Consider the following 17,192-nt stretch of genomic DNA (forward strand, 5'->3'; position numbering starts at 1 on the left):
ATATCGCTCCCCCACACACCAGATTCCTCCGGGGAGCCAACGGGGGGACGACACGACGCCGGAATCCACTCGCTCGTCTGCTCTGATCGGAGATTCCGGGCTGCACTCAGGTGCTGTTCTATTCTCCTGGTGCTGCTGCATGGCTGCAACTACGGATGGCTGACCAGGGGCGGATTCAGGGCCCGTGCTGGGGGGCTGCAGCACGAGCCCAGCCCACGAAGCACAGAGAAATAAAGAAGAAAATTCAGAAATTTTTTAAAAATCCCTCTCACATAGCACGGGCCCAGCCCAAAATGCTGAAGAGCAAAAGGCCCAGCACCCCTCCCTATCCTGGGCTGGATCCGCCACTGTGGCTGACCTTGGTTTCACCGACTCATGCAGCAGCTCAGCTGTAATAGCCACCTTGCTTGCTCTCACCACAGTATCATGGACTGAATGGTGGTTGATATGGATCAGTGGTACTGCATGAGCTGTTGCTACCGAAGAAAAAGCCGGGTTCATCGCGGGAAATGGCGCAACCGCGGCCAGTTTGCATCTGCGGTTGGGTGCCGTTATGCCTGCGCACTGCCTGGACGATGGAGCAGGGAATGGTGTTCTCGGCGGCAAATTATGCTGGTGCAGCGTGAAATGCGATTTTCGTCCCATGTGCTTCAGCCTTTGAGATGACGTTTGACGCAACGCTGGGTGTGACACTGGCGCCGTGGTGGCAGTTGCAGGGGCACTGTTGCGTGCGTCCTTTGGGGGAGCGAGCTTGTGTGCCATGGGTCGTGCCGGTCATTCAGGCACCCCTGTTTCTCCCTCGTGATTATTCCGTGTAAAGGTGTAGCTCATGGCAGACAATGCGTGCATGCGTTGACGCATACTCGGTGAGCATCTGATCAATCATTAACAGGAGGAAAAGAAGCGTAGTGTGAGAGCTGGAATGAGGCGATAAGAGGAAAAAGAACAGAACTGGGTGTGCTTGAAAAGGCAGCAAGATGAAGTTCGCTCTGGATTGGGCCACTGGATGCAGTTGTAATTACACGCATGGCACACCTCATCAGGCATACGTCATAGAGAAACGATCCGCACGTATGTCCTGCAATTGCGAGACGTTTAATTTGTAGGATGTTACCAATACTCAACATCGCATAACGGGCATCAAACAGTACATACAGTAATCCTTACACTGACATGGCACCTCAACAACATGCACATGGAAGCTCTGCAAATAGCACAAAGATAAGGTACATGTGCGCACACTACAAGCTAACAACCGATCTGCGCTCTAACTGGCAAATTACCTTTATATACATGCACAAACAGATCAGTGAGCTCTGAAGGTCCCACCGTTACTACCAGCTTTACCGAGCATTGAAACAGTGAAGCCGTTAGCCCAGCAGAAAATAGCTCCTTCAAGACATTCTTATCTCCCATCACTGGCAGCATTGTCTTAAATCCAGATTAGGGGGCGAAGGGGCTTTCGATCGATCCGTTTTACCTCCCCTGAGACACCTTTAGGACATTTCTCTTATCCATTAGGCAGTTAAATAGAAGAGAACTATTGTCCTGTCAAAAACCTCAGGACAACTAGCTCTCGCTAGCAACTTATCTTCTCCTGCCGTAACTGTGATAGAAACCACCCGCACCCGCGATGTGGTGCCGTTGCCGACCACCTCCCCGCATAGAACCATCCCAACTGCCCCGTCCACCAGATCTAATACTGCTGGTATTGCTACCTCCTTGACCCCAATTCCCCATTTGCGATTCTCCTGCATTCAGTTCTTCTTCCTCCCTTTCGTTGTATTCAAGGATCCTCCGCTTAATGCTCTGCTTCTCCTCGAGCTCAGCAGCTTCTTGCTGCTTTGTGCTTTGCACAAGTGAGCTGTCAGCGGGAATTAACATTTGTTTTGTTTGTTGTTTGTGTCCTTTCTTCATTAGCACCTTAACACGAACCTTGCTGCCACCCCCAGTAGTACCACCCTCTTCATCCACAGTTTCCTCTCCGCTCTCGGATTCTGTGGCCCTCGGGTCCTTTGAACCCTCGAGGACATGCATTGGTACCATCATGTTCAAAGTGAGCCTTGAACGAGCCTCTGATCTGCGCGACTCCAAGCTCTCCTGAAGAAGGGCTTTCAGCTCTCGATCAAAGTCTTCTTGCTCCTTTGGATCAACGTGCACCACTTTCTGTCTAATCTCAACACTTTCATCCTCGTCAGAACCAGCCAGAATGTCATCATCCTCATCATCGCCTTCATTATCTGATCCATCATTTGATTTCTCCTCAGACAGCAGATCTTCCTCATCTTCCCGCCCATCAATGCTACCACTATCAGAATAGCTCTCGCTGCCTGCTACTTCATGATCCTTGCCATTTTCCTTAACTCCATTTGCTGAGGTTTGGCCATTCACAGATGGAGCCTCATCTCGTGGCTGCCTTTTCTGAGATTCGTTGTCTGAGTGTCTTTCACTTTCAGCCTTTTCAACTGGGGCTGCACGTTCATTTTCCTCTAGCTCAACTAATGCAGCATTTAGTTCATCAATTGATGAATACCTAGACATGTTCGATCGTAGCTCAGCAAATAAATCCTGCAAGAACACATATAAAAGCTGTCGTCAGTCCTCAATAAAGATAATGCATATCTTCGGCATCATCAAACATGCTGATCGGAGTAATTAATCCCACATAAAAAATATGATTGTATGTGTACTCACAGCTCCACCACAAAGCCACAGATTTACATTCACGTGTATGGGACTATGATTTTTCTTTGGACTGCTTATATAAACATAATAGCAACAACACGATTTATCAACAACTGACAGCAACTCCCCCCTCAAAAATACAACTGACTGCAATATTGCCTGGACCAGATGCAGTTTGTTGGTCTGACTGTCTAAGACAGTACAAACTACTCGTTTGCTTCGGCACGTGTGTTGCTAAATTACTGGAGCATTCATAGTAGTGTGCCCTACTAACTAAATTTAAGGCTTAAGACCAAACACTTCTTTTTCTTTTCATATTTTATCATTTGCATGTTAAGCTTTTCATTAGCAAATTGGGTGCTGCTGGCGTAGATCACTAGGTCAAATAGGAGTAAAGCTAATCTTATACTTAATAAAGGGATTTGGTCACCTGATCCCTAGATCTAAAAGGTTTACATGATCTGTTGAGTAAAAAATACATAAAAATATTGACATGAATTGTTATGATTTTGCCCTACAAAAAGTTCCAAGTACCAAGAATTTAACTGCTCATAAGTCAACAGATGTTTAGATAACCATCAAATACATGTCGGTTAAATACTATCAATGTAAAAGATTTACACGATCTGTTAAGGAGTAAACAACACGTCAAAATATTGATAGACATGAATTGTTATGATTTTGCCCAACAAAAGAAGTTATGAGTACCAATAATTTAACTATTCATAAGTCAACAGATGTTTGGATAACCATCAAATACATGCCGGTTAAATACCATCAGTGAAAAGGCCAGTATTTACAACCACATAATCAGAACCCACTACATGCATGTTACAGCTTCTCGAGTAGGTTTTGACTTCATGACCCTGCACCCTATAACGGAAATGATTCACAAAATTATTCATGCATTTGGCAAGTTGTATACATGAAGGACTAACCTGAATGTCAAACTCTATGTCAAGTGGTAAGGGCCCTTTACTAATGATGTATCTTTGGAAATGTAGCAAGAACTTGTCGAGCTTTCTTTTTGAAGATCCCTTACCGAAGTAGTGACCACAGGTCTGTAAAAGTGTAATGATCAACCTGATCCTGAAGCAATCTTCTGGTGGATCCAACACATCTTGCTACAAGGGGAAAAAGGAAGGGAAATGTTCAGCCAAAAAGGATACTTAACCTATCAGTCATCTAACTTTTTGGCAATTTATCCCCACATAAGTATGCAGAATGTTTAACACATCTGATAAGGTTTATAGAGTGTAACGTGTCCAAGCAAGATAATGCCAGAACCAGAAACATGATTATCTTTTGCTGAAATTGATTTAGTTACTTAGCTCTACCAAGCAGAGAAAAGGATCAGACTAATCAACAATTTCCTGAGTTACTACAATGCAATAATTTTCAAATATACAATTACAAACATGTGAAATCATTGTGAGAGCCGCAGAAATATTTACACTTTACATGCTTGCATTTAAGCCACATTATGGGTGATAATATATCAACAATGACAAGGTACAATGTCAGAAAAATGGATTTGAAGACTGCAAAGGTTTTCAAATCTTTGCTGAAGGATGGATTTACTTACTTCAGGAGTTCCATGACCAAACACAATGATAAGGTATAGTGTCGCAAATACAACTGATGAATCTATATGCTTGTAGCTGTAGAGCTCTCCAAGGAATCGCATGTGGGCAAGGCGCTTTTGTTGCATCCCATAGTCATTCAACTCTAGTCCAACCCTTATCTCTTCTAAAACCTAAATATAGAATAATAAAATAAATAACTTGGATGTTAGCTAGTTTATCCACAACACAACTGAAAACTGCCACTTAATAAAGGTGTCACAAATTACTTTTACTTGCTGACTTAGGAAGAAAAACAGACTCCAAGGAATACCAAGTATTTTTATGCATTGAAACAGAGAAATAAGAAATGAGGGGGAGTGGGTAGAGATGCTCCAACTAAAAGCAGATCCTAAAACTTATCGTAACTGCTCAAAACCTAAAGAATATGACAAATCTTCATCAACAAGGCAATAGCTTTGCATGCCATGCACAAGTTTGAGTCCTGGTGTGTATGCTTAGGCAGTAAGAGTCAATTACACCAATCAGGAACTTCTCTTGGGATTGAGAACACCATAGCTTAAGAACTCAACTGAAGGAACTAACCTCATCTACCACTGCTACAGCAAAGTCATCATGATAGCGGCTGAGGCTAGCAGTGAGAAGAGCAATCAGATGAACTTGGCTGTACTTTCCCTTGTGAACCTTTAAAAAGCACTTTAAAAGGTATTGCTGACACTCTGCCCAAGGTAACTTGCGTAATTGGCGAAGAACATGTTCAACACTTGATTTGTCTAGATCTGAGAAAAGCAACTTTCTTATGTACTGCACAGGACAAAAAAAGTAAGATATCGTTAAACTTTCTAGATAAGTTAAATGAAAGCGTACGATAAATATATCAGAGTACATGGAAATCTTACTTGATGCAAAGGCGGCCGAACTTTTGAGATTCGGGCAGATCTTTCCGGTGGTTTACAAAGGTAGTAGGCATTTTCTACTAGTGTACTGTGGCGCGGATCCAAATTCTTGACGTTTTTCAATCGCATCAGTATCTCCAACATGTTGGCCATGCGAATTGTAGTTTCAGGTGAACGATACAAAAAACGGCCACAAGTCTCGAGAAGGTTGCAGGCCACATCAATGTTATGATGACTGAAATCATCTAAGCAGGCCTGCAAAATACAGAAAACAAATATTCCTTCACTAAGCTACATGTAAATGCAAGAAAGGTGTTACTACTTACTAGTTCCCTGCGTAACAAATGCATACCTTCAAACAGCTAAAAACAAGAGCTGGAGGTGCCATTTTGAATTTGCACAATTCCCCAATAAATCTTATGTTTTTTATTTTTGTTTCAATGTTGATCTGGTCCTGAAAGGTAAGAGAGAAGAGACAGAAAAGTTAGTCACAGTAAATACAAAAGTTTATGGGGGTTAAAAAAATTCCAGTCAGCCTTCACTTCAAGCCCAACACGCTCCCAGTCCTAACTTGGAGGGGGGGGGGGGGGTTGTGTGGGTGAGTGGGGGCATGTTTGTAAATTCCATAATCTCATATATTTCTTATTTGCATTGATGTTAATAATGTGATTCAGATTGTAGAGCAATTAACAAATACCAGGTAACCAGTTATTGTTAAGGATTAAAAGAAATATGGTATGGTAAGAAAACAGGAAGTAAGCACAAACAATGTAAAGGAGCAAGAGTTAACATGAGTATACCTTCTTATTTATTAAAAAGTTGAACTCCTCTTCAAGCATAGACAGAAGCATAATTGGGACATCTTTCATACAAGTCGACAGTGTAGCAACCAAACGAGAATTGTATGGCAACAGTTCCAGTGAAGTCCTGGGAACATTGAATAAGGCTCGTACAAGTTTCTTTCGATTTGCTTTAGAATTTAGGTAGCAAAACTCAACCTGGGGAATCAAAAGTAGCTTGCTAATGATAATCAGTCCTAAATGTGTAGAGGATAGACAATAACAAAATGTGCTAATACCGTCAATTGATCAATTAGATCACGGCTGACACATCCTGGCAGCCTCTGCAGGAGGTTGTCCAAACTTGCACCATCCAATGCTCTTACTTTCTCTTTCTCTCTTTCATTTTTTCTATCAGGATCCTTCTCTTTGGATTTTTCCTTTTCAGCATCTTTTCTCTTATCTTTATCTTTGTCTTCCCTATCTTTGGTTCCATCATCTGTCTTTACTTCTGGTTGATGTTCGGTGGAAGAAGAAGTTTGCGCATTATCATGTACTTCAGTCTCTTGTTCTGCAGTGGAATCCTTCATAACAAAATTCATACAATGGTTTAGTGGCAAACACGAAAAAAAATTGCTAAGCGAATGCATGTTTAGAAAAGGAGTGAACGCATTCCTTCTGCCCTCTCTCACTCTCACAAGCACACAAGAGAAAAAGGTGCAAAAACAACTGTGGATGTCAGATATAAAGATTCTATTGAAGCATGTATCAATCTAAAAGTGAACATTCATGAGACAACATTCAGTAACATTTCAGATATCATATATTTGGTTCACACTAATAGGGAGCTAAACCTGAAAAATATAAATCCTTGTTGTGAAGACACTAACATTTTTGGGTAATACACATTCTAGGGCATGTATAAACCTTGCCACATCAGTAAAATCCTATATGGGGTAGAGAGAACAAGGAGAGAAAATGTAGGTCGTCTCTCTAAGCTAAGAGACCGCTCTTCGAGATTAGTAGGGCCACATAGAGATAACTCAAGTGACAACATGAGGATCTTGTGAAGTTACATAGAAACAATATTGTAGGGATTGTCTTTAAGTCGTCTTAAAGCTCATGAGGAACCTGAGAATTTCAGAGACGCCACCATTGTAAATGCCCTTGAATGGATTGGCTATCCAAAAGATACAAGAAGCAAGATATACTCTAAGTAAAACTCAACGAAAGATCTATGAGGAAAAGATCGGTGCCGAAATGTTGCAAACAACCAGATAGTCATAGTGTCATTTAACAAAGTTATTCTGAAACCTTTTACACTACAAATGTGAATTTAAAGCATGTACTACTTCTGAGATAAAGATTCTTACAGTAGACTGTTCACAGCCCTTAGCGTGTTGCTCATTTGACTTTGGTTCAGCCTCTCCCAATAGTACAGCGGGCACAAATGTTCTGTTCAAAAAGGTAGGCTGCATGATCTCAAAAGAATAATAAAATCAAGCTAAAGAGTGAAACAGATACAGGAAATAGCATGAAAAATTAACCTGAGGTCAGGTAAAGATTCATAAAAAGCTTTCGTATCTTCATCATCCCAAATAGGTTCCAGCGCAGATGATTCTTTTGCAGAAGAGGGGGAGACTTCAGTTCCTGTAGTAACCCTTGTTGTATTTCCATCATCTGGCATCACTGGAGGCTGCATGTCAAGAGCATCAGCTAGCCTGCAAAAGTGAACATTAAAGATAGCCCAAAAATCATACACAAAAAAATATGATAGAATGATAATATTGACATGCTAGAAGAGAATTATCAACACTTGTTCAAGTCATGTTTGAACTAATTGCATGGCATCTAGATAGTGACAGGAACTTTTACTGATTCCAATAAGAATTTTTGTTTTTATGACTCCAATGAAGATGCTTTCAACTAACCGATATATCCAAAAGTAAAAGAAAAGTGATTTCGAAAAACCACCGCAACACTATAAAAATACATGTGTTCATCAATACTAGGACCATAGTCACCAAAAATTTGGGTCGAGGAACGGGGTCGCGGGACGCGGGTCGACATCTAACAAAAATGTGGTACGAAGGGGGTATACCCCCTTCGGGACTACAAATTAACTACGCGGAGCGCGACCCTGATTCATCCGGGTCGATGCCTCATTATAAAGACTAAGGATATATGCCATAAATACAGATACATGTATATATCAGCCAAAAAATAACAAAAGAAGAAGAGAGTCTGTGTTATCACATACTGGGATGTAATCCCATGAATATAAAAAGATGATACATGCAGGCCAAAGGATTACCATTTCCGGCCCACTAGGGTTTTACTTTTACACCTCTATGTCTGTACCCTCCTCAGTCCTCACGCTCGCCTCCTGCAACGACGTCGGGTGGAGATCCACCACTGCCATCTCGAAGACTCGGACCACCGCATCCCATACGCCTCCCTCTCCCAGCGATCCCCGTCGCCATCGTCACGGAACCCTGGTGGCCTAGCCACCTCTTCACCTGCACGCACCGTCGAAGAACGACGCACCCCATCTCCACCTCGCTCTCCGTCCTCCCACCACCTCCTGCAACGGAGCCGGGTGGAGATCCATCCGTGGACTCGCCGGTAAGCTTTCCCCACCTACAACAGCACAGTCCCGCGGCTTCGTCCCGGTGGCAAACCGGATCCATAATCCGAATCGTTCGATCTAGGGTCGTGGATCGCGGGATCGACCCTGTTTCTGGTGACTGTGACTAGGACAAACAAAAATTGTTGCTTGGTGTAAATAGTTACTTTTATATTTTCCCCTTTCTAATTATTTTGCAGCAATTTATGTTTTTTTTTTCTCCTGACATAGGTTGAAAGTGAGGATGAAATTTTGCAGGATGGTACATCAATGTTTCCTATATCCTGTCTTGTTTTAATATGCCCTATTTGTGTTGTATTTGTTTTCCTAAAAAAACTAATTTGTTCTATGACTGTATGGGGTGGGGTATGTAGGCAAGAACATATTTCAAATGGTAAATTCCAGGGGTCATTCATTCACTCCGATACATTCAACCAGAAGCTTGCAAACAGAAGACCATGTGTCATTACATTCAATCTAAAACAAACAGGATGGTGATACCGCACGACGTCAGTTTCTACCGATACAGTCCAACAAACAAACAAATTAAAATTGGCATGTCATTAAGTTCAATAAAAAGAGAAGTACATAATGACAGCTTCTGCTGATACTATCCAATAAATAAACCAATTAAAAATGGCATTCTCCAATAGATACTCACGAGGATACACCACGTAGTAACTGATCAAAAGACTTCCTGAGTTTCTCATATGAGGCTGTGTTCTCATCACTCAGTTCACCTTTGGCACTTAAAACTTTTGCATTATCTGCCTCCATCAGACGAAGAGACTGGGTACAGCAGATAGTTTGAGTTTACGCATGAATATATTAGAGGAAACTCAAATAACGACAACTAATAACATCCAAAGTAACAAAGAAAAGGGGCGAGTTACCGCATGTTCTGATTGTAGTAGCTCAGCTACAACATCATAGTAAGAGTTCAAGGCTTTCTTGAAGAATTTTTTTCTGATCAGCAGTAACATTTAGGTCCTTCACGAACTGCATCAATTCAAGATTTTTGGTAAATCACTCAACGCAGTTTAGAAGTTGTATAATGTGAATAAACTGACAAGACTTTGTCCAAAATTCTGCATCAACAAATCAGTGAACCTTCCTAAAGTAAAGTGAGAATTTAAACATTAATGGTTCACTTTGCTTCTTATAGTGGAAGAATAATCAATTTAGTATTCTCTAGTCATATCTAAAGGCTACAAAAAGTATGTCTGCTGTTCAGGAAGACAAGCAAAAAACAAAATGATAGCTTTAAAGCACAAGGATGTGCATTTAATTAAGAGCAGCTAGACGCCTAGATCTGCTGGTGAAGTTGAATTATGTCGTCAGCATTTTCTTTTCTGAGGCCTTAGATAACTTAATAAATGATGTTGGCACATTGTACTTAAATTTCTCTTACCTCATCATAAAATTCTGAACCATGAGACTGTAACCCTACAAAAAACCTCCCTTGACGAGCAAAGGTAGAGAGGAGAGACAAATTTGTTTGAGTTGCTTCACGGTCCTTCAAATGCTCCGCTGATGTAAGATCTTTTATAATGTTTACAAAGATACTAGCATCTTCAACAATTCCAACAAAATACAGTTCAATCAGAAGTTTCAATGTGCTTCTCTTCTTCATGGCTCTCGAATTTTTGTCTGCATCCAAGTCATCTCCAGATTTTCCAGGAAAGAAGACCTTCAGTAGACCTTGTATAAGACAAGGAGAGAAGTCCTTGTATCTTTGATGAAGCAGAGAGCAAACCTACGGAAGTTCACACCTTTACCATCAACTAAACCTTAATCCACAAAGTAAAGTAATGAAGGTGTGTAGTCCAAATTAAATAACAAAAATTTGCAGTGCCCATTAAGGTGATCTAGGTGAAAATGAAACTTTTAGGCCTATAGCACATAGTTATTAAACCCGGAATGGATTGATAGTTAAACTAGAAAAAACTGGAACTAGCTGCCTGTCTGGTCCAGCCATCTAGTTTAGCTTTTAGATCGTTCCCATAATACAACCACTTTGAGCTGGAAAAAATCGCAGTTGAACCACTAGGTTTTGAGGTAAACAGCCTAAAATGCAGCTGTGTTCCAGCCAGGGGCTAGCCCGTCTTCTAGAATAGTGCCTCAAAAGCCAAAACTTGGCATGGAGGGGCCTCAAAACCACAACATGAAGGTTGCGGAACGAATACCAAGTGTGGCAATCACTCCGCCTGAGTTTACATTGGTACAAACTGTTGGACAAACACGCTATTAAAGATTGTGCCCTATTTTTGAAATGCCAATCCAACCAAAAAACCAGTGATTGAAACCGCAAGCCAGTGAACCAGACACCACAATGAATCAGAAGCTGCTCTGGTTAGTGGTTACCATATCTATGTAATAGCATACATCAGAATGGTTGGTATCCAATATACAGTAACAGAGAAGAAGTCCAAAAGCTGTCACCAGGACAAGGAACGAGTTTCATTCTGTAGACCAGAAACTTGGCATAGACAAAAAGTCTTGCTCATGTACAATGGAGGGTTCAACAGCAATAACACGATAAGCATGTCTATGAGAAATGGACAATTTTGTGGTGTACCACAAGAGAAAGTTGCTGTTGTAATTTACCTGAACAGCAGCTTGTATATCAGCAGAACGAAGTTTGGCCTCACAAATATAAGAAACTGCTTCGCTAACAAATTTGCTCAAATTCACACTTTTCAACTCATCCATTAGCCCATCTTTTTGTTCATCATTTATTGTTTTCAGCTTTTTTATAACTGTTGTATTTCGCCTAATACTGGAGTCCAGAGTCCTCAGGTAGTTTGCATCTGGAAGTAGTCGATCGTCACATAGATTACAATGATGATATCATGATACAAAGATTGTGTTTAGTGATCAAGATCAGAAATTTTCTACTCTATGATTGAAAGACCAACCATCTATTTCAATGCAAAAGAATCCAAAATTACAGAACAAAATAAGCAAAATAAGAAAAACAATGAAATAAAAATGAAGCCATTGAGTAAGTCATGAAAATATAAGCTACAGAAATTTTTGAATGCATCATCTATAAAAAAAACTGTCATAATGGATTTTAGCTGTCAAAAAAATCAATAAAAGTTAAAGCCTTAAAGGTTCCATGTGAAAAAAAATAGAGACACCTAAGCTAATGTATATAAATTAATAAATGAGTTTTTCAGTAAGTAGCTTCCATGAGATTGGGAGGGGGGGGCTCCTTGAACCTAGTTCAACATGTCTGGAAGCCTAGAACTCCAAAATATGGGGGATCTCAAGGTACATCTTAAAGTAGAGCTAACAGCTAACCAAATCAATTTGATCAACCTTGATGGCAGTTATATTTCTTAATTTATTTCTGTACCATCTAAAATTTTTTGTATAGATCACATAAGTTATCTCTTTCCCTCTAAAACTATTTTTTATTATTTTATTAAAAAATCATCTAAATGATCCTTAAATATCCATTGGCCCAAACTCTGCAAAAAGGCACAGGTACAATTTGTGGCTGATGTGTTACGCTGTGGAATATACTTAGTTACAGGGATATTTACTAATTTAGATAAGATTATGCTATCATGACTCCAAACAAATGATGCTTTAAACTTATTATCATACCCAAATAAAAAAAATAGAAGTGCTTTCGGAAAGCCGCCGCAATGCCAAAAGGAGACTCGCTCTACTGAACAAGAGTCCTACACACTACATAGCTGGTTATATAATTGGTACATTGCTGGTCTAACAAATGAACAGAGTTGACATGCAAGACAAAGATGAAGCAAGCAGTCAATACTTTCTGCAGCATCTACACTAAAAATTCATGCACCTTTATAATATTGTTTGTGCGTTGCAGAAACTATTTCCCCCGCCTAACAAGGATAGAAACCAAGAATTTTTTCCAGCACTTCATTCAAATTGTTGTTGGTGCAGTACAGTGTCGTATGGATTAGTCATTACTGAAAGAAGTAACTACCAGGCCTTTCAGGATTTAGGTTGATCCGACGGAGGGAGGCCTTTTGTTCAATAATTTTCTTGTGTTCTTCAAGGCGGGCCTCCTGCATAGCAAAAATTTAGGATTGTTGAGCAGGATTCTTACGTTTATAACACAATAATGATCAGATAGCCAATAGAAAGAGATATTTATGAGTTATGACTTTAAATAGGACCTGCAAGACTGCCAAAGGAACAGAAAATGGATCCATTCAAGTGGCAGTCAAGGATCCAATTTTAACAAAGTGCCTCAAGTATTGGAAACTAGAAACCGACTAAGAGCAAGAAATCTTTTATTTGTGGAGTACTGTCTGACCAGAACAATTTGTGTGTGAAGCTAAGTCCAAGATGTGTCTTAGCCCTTTGGGACAGATGATTATTGCTGGTTACTTTTGGTTGGCTAATTCCAAGATTGGACTCCACAGTACAACGATGTGGTTCACAGGTGTTGGTACAGTGCTCTGCCCCACGTTCTTCTCATTATTTGTGCAATCTAGGTCATATTTTTTAAGCACAATCTAGATCATAATTTATAAGTTACCGATGCATGTGCTGATATTAAGGTCAAAATTGGGATGCAAATAATCGAAGTTTTGCAGCGTTTCCAATTGAACCTCAAGTCTAGCTGTTGTAGAAGGCCTAGCAAACACCCAACCAATTATAGACATACCAAATTAAGCACTCCAATGTCCAATCGTCTCCCTAATCAAATTTTAGCCCTATCAGTGCCAGAGTATGCTAGTAAAATGCGATTGCGGACGATTCATGATCAATATTGTCTGGTGGACAAAATGAAGTGGAAGAAGGCAAAGATAACCATTGGCTAAAGGAATTGCAACTTGCAAGTTTACAACAACAGTAAATGTTGTTAGCCCATTAACAGTTTCACGCTATTACTAGAGGTGTAGAATTACCTCATCATCCTGTTTGCTTTGGTGTGCCTCGTCATCTTGCTTGGTGTCAGTTCGGTTCTCATTCTGAGTGCCCTCCATTTTGTTATTCAAGGCAAAAATCTAGATATATCCGGCGTAAACCTGCGTAACCAAAATAATCTTAGTACTTTATAGCTCCAGATAGTCCGCCGCAGCTATCAACTAGAGGTAAATTACATCAGAATATAACCCTAACAAGCAGTTACATAAGCAGCATAAGATTGCAACCTCTCACATTAAGAACAAACACCAGTACTCGTAAGTCAGAACACTGTAAATAGCATGTCTCATGTTGATCCCAGGGCGGATTTTAGGGCACAGGGTTCAGTCCAAACGTTTGGAAAATAAACTGCTGTAGTACCACAGAACAATACAACCAAGCGAGTGGTAGGGGCTTCCTTACCGGCAAAAGAGGAAATAAATCCAAGCCGAGATGGATCTCCGCCCCAGCTCGTCCAGTAGAGGAGGACAAGTGGCGCGCTTCGCTTCTGTGGAAGGAGGGCTGGGGCCTGGGGGCGTGCGCGTGCAGCGGAGAGCGTTCGGCGAATGGGCCGGGGAGCCGGGAGGAAGCAGGCGACAGGCGTCGATTCGTGGCGTCGCCTCGCTGTCGGAAGAGGACAGGGAAGTGGGGGAGTGGCGTGGGAGAGGAATTGAGGTTAATTAGGCTGGAGGGGTATAAAGGTCTTTTTTTACCAAAAACAGGTGCACTGGAGAATTTATCGAGTCCTTTCGGGCCTAAATGACATATCGATTCTTTTTTTAGAACAACGGCAGGTGCTCTATCTATTATATTATTACTGGTAAGGTGGTCAACGCTACTAATATTTTGTTATAATAACTTTTGATTAAAAATTACTCTCTTTTAACTTTTTTTAGTTATTTAGTTACAAAACACATAAAATTAGAAGAATAGATAAAGAATTATTTTAGTGTAAGAAAAATTATTTATACTTCATACTTGTAACTAAATCATATACATGTATTGATTCGATTCGTATATATTCGGATCAATTATCAAAATCGTACGTTAAGTGTAGATAGTCTAACTAAAATTAGAATAGTTTTATCTTATCCACTTATTATGCTTTGTTTGCTGCCAGCATGATGAGACTACCTTGAGTTACACGGTGCTTCTTAATATATTATCTTAGTAAGTATTTTAAAATTTTTACTTTTTTATTATAAATTTTAGCTATTGATTAATTGTATTTTACATGGACTCTTCATTTATGTATTTGATCTTTATAATAATTTGATTTTTCCTAAGACCGTGTTTTGATATGGATCTTTCTTTTTCCTATTCTAACTCCAATTTCAATTATTATTAATTTTATTTTATTTGGACTATTTATTTAAATATTTTGCTTCTCAAATTGTATGAAAATTGAACTGGTAACTTTTCATAATTTAATTTCAAATTTAGCTATTTATTAATTATATTTAATATTGACTCTTGAATTTAATCTAGACCGTTAGATGTTCATAACAATGAGTTGTCTGTATTATTTTTTATTAATGTTATAATTTTATGATGTTAAAAGCAAACATGGTGACTCTTTTTAACACTCAAATATATAATTAGTGTTAGAATAGAAAAAAGAACGATCCATATCAAATATAGTCTTAGAAAAAAATATTATAAAATAAATATCTAAATAAAGAGTCCATATAAAATATAATTAATCAATAGCTAAAATTTATAATAATAAAATCTAAATTCTTACTAAGACAATATATTAAGAAGCATCGTGTAACTCAAAGTCATTGTATCAAGCAAATAACATATAAGGCATAACACGCAGGCAAGATAAACTTATTTTGATTTTGGTTATGTTATACATACATAACGCACGATTTTAGCAGTTGATCAAAATATATATGTATGTATGTATATGATTCGGGTACAAGTTTAGAGTATAAATAATTTTCTCGACCACTAATATATTTTTTATCTTTTTTTCTAATTTTATGTGTTTTGTAACTAAATGACATTAGCATCGTGAAAAAACTAAATAGACTAATTTTTAATTAAATGTTATCATGACAAAATACTACAATGAGATTAAACACATTATTAGCTTGAGTCACCTTGCTTAGTTTCATATTAGAAAGAAATGTATATACAAGGTGCCACCAGGATAAACTGAGAAGGTTTTAGGACTACTCCTAAGCTATGAGAGTCGTGGCTTAGACCTCAGTTGTAACTCTCCCACTGCTAGTTGCGACATTCGGATGTCATCTTGATCAACCCAACCACTCTGAGGTTGTTCCTTCTGGTCAATCCCAGCTGTGTAGGTCATCATTTGGATCATTTCAAATGGAGAAAAAGTCTTATTGCCGTACCATCTGAAGAAAAGTGATGTCGTGTACATCATGGGTGGTCCGACTTATCCAGTTGGCTAGGGCTGCATGTGTTGTCGCCAACTGAAATACACCCCTCTAGTAGAAGGGATGAGAGGGGAGGAGTTTTAATCGACGTGCTTCGCTTCGGAGGGTTGGGGGCTGGGGACGTGTGCGTTCGATGAATGGACCGAGGAGCTGGACGTGTACATCATGAATGCGAGGGGCATCGCTGCGTCGATTCGTGCCCTCACCATCAGGACGAAAAGGGAAGGAATTTGTCGAATCCTTTTGGGCTTAAATAAAACCTGCAGTCTCAAACCAAACCAAGAGAAAGAGAGTAGAGGTAGTTTCATTCAACTAAGCACTGGCTGAAAGAAAAAGATTCTTTAGTTGAACCTAGACCTGGTTGAATAAAAAGATCGCCCAAGTGTGGGGAGCAAAGGAGCACAATCTCCGTGTGCAACGCCATTTCTCACCGCTCCACCATTGGATGGGGAGCACCGGGTCTGGCGTGGTGCGGCGAGGACCGGTTGTGGTGGTTTCATGAGGAGAAATCGAAGAGAGAGGAAAGTGGCACAGATCCAAGTCGGTTTAGATAATTTGTTTAATGGATTCACCAAATATGAATGTACTGCTGTGGAATGTTCAAGGGCTGAATACTTCTGCCCATCATGATGTTGTTAGGGACTTAGTTGTAGATGTGGGTGAAGTTGTGCTCCGCCTTGTAGAATCCAAATTGGTCGGTATCTCGGCCTTTGATGTAAATCAATTCGCTGTGTTGTCGTACTCTGAGTTTGCCTTCCTTCTGACGGACAACACCCGTGGTGGTATCGTCATCGCGTGGCGGCCGAAGCTAGCCTCCATGTCCAATTTTCGTCGGGATCGCTATTCGATTACTGGCAAGCTCACTATTCCCTCAGGACTCAGCTAGTGGCTTACCGTGGTTTATGGTCCTACAGAAGATCATAAGAATCCGGCATTTGTGCAAGAACTCGGAGATATTAGGATGGCTTGCCCAGGACCTTGGGCATGGAAGCCAGGGATAAGAATAATGACCGTTGAACATGCGGATGATGGGCAAGTTTTAGAGGGTTTCCCAATGATTTTGAATTGAAGGAGGCCCAGCTAAATGGCAAGTTCTATACATGGAGTAATGAACGCTCTAATCCGACACATGAAAAACTTGATCAATGGTTTAGCTCTTTGGATTGGGAGGAGGCACACCTGACTGTTTCCTACACGCTCTGTCATCATCGATTTCAGATCATTGTCTGCCACTAATATCCACTTCCGTGAACTACTCGCCCAAATGACGCTTCGAATTCAAATCAGTTTGGCTGAAATTAGATGGGTTCCGGGAG

General features: G+C 40.1%; 1 protein-coding gene across 1 annotated transcript; it reads right to left on the reverse strand.

Moving 5' to 3' along the window:
- Positions 1-1,094: 1,094 nt before the first annotated feature.
- On the reverse strand, positions 1,095-14,155 carry LOC133919372 (regulator of nonsense transcripts UPF2-like). Its single transcript, XM_062363747.1, is given in 18 exon segments — positions 1,095-2,568; positions 3,624-3,809; positions 4,271-4,441; positions 4,854-5,072; positions 5,168-5,419; positions 5,517-5,618; positions 5,965-6,162; positions 6,243-6,527; positions 7,317-7,398; positions 7,491-7,664; positions 9,231-9,358; positions 9,463-9,534; positions 9,536-9,568; positions 9,981-10,325; positions 11,177-11,379; positions 12,540-12,621; positions 13,471-13,590; positions 13,892-14,155. Coding segments are annotated over 17 exon segments (3,591 nt in total). The 5' UTR covers positions 13,549-13,590; positions 13,892-14,155; the 3' UTR covers positions 1,095-1,587.
- Between the last annotated feature and the right edge of the window lie 3,037 nt (positions 14,156-17,192).

The sequence above is a fragment of the Phragmites australis genome, chromosome 5 (genome assembly GCF_958298935.1).
Source record: "Phragmites australis chromosome 5, lpPhrAust1.1, whole genome shotgun sequence".
Taxonomy (NCBI): Eukaryota; Viridiplantae; Streptophyta; class Magnoliopsida; order Poales; family Poaceae; genus Phragmites; species Phragmites australis.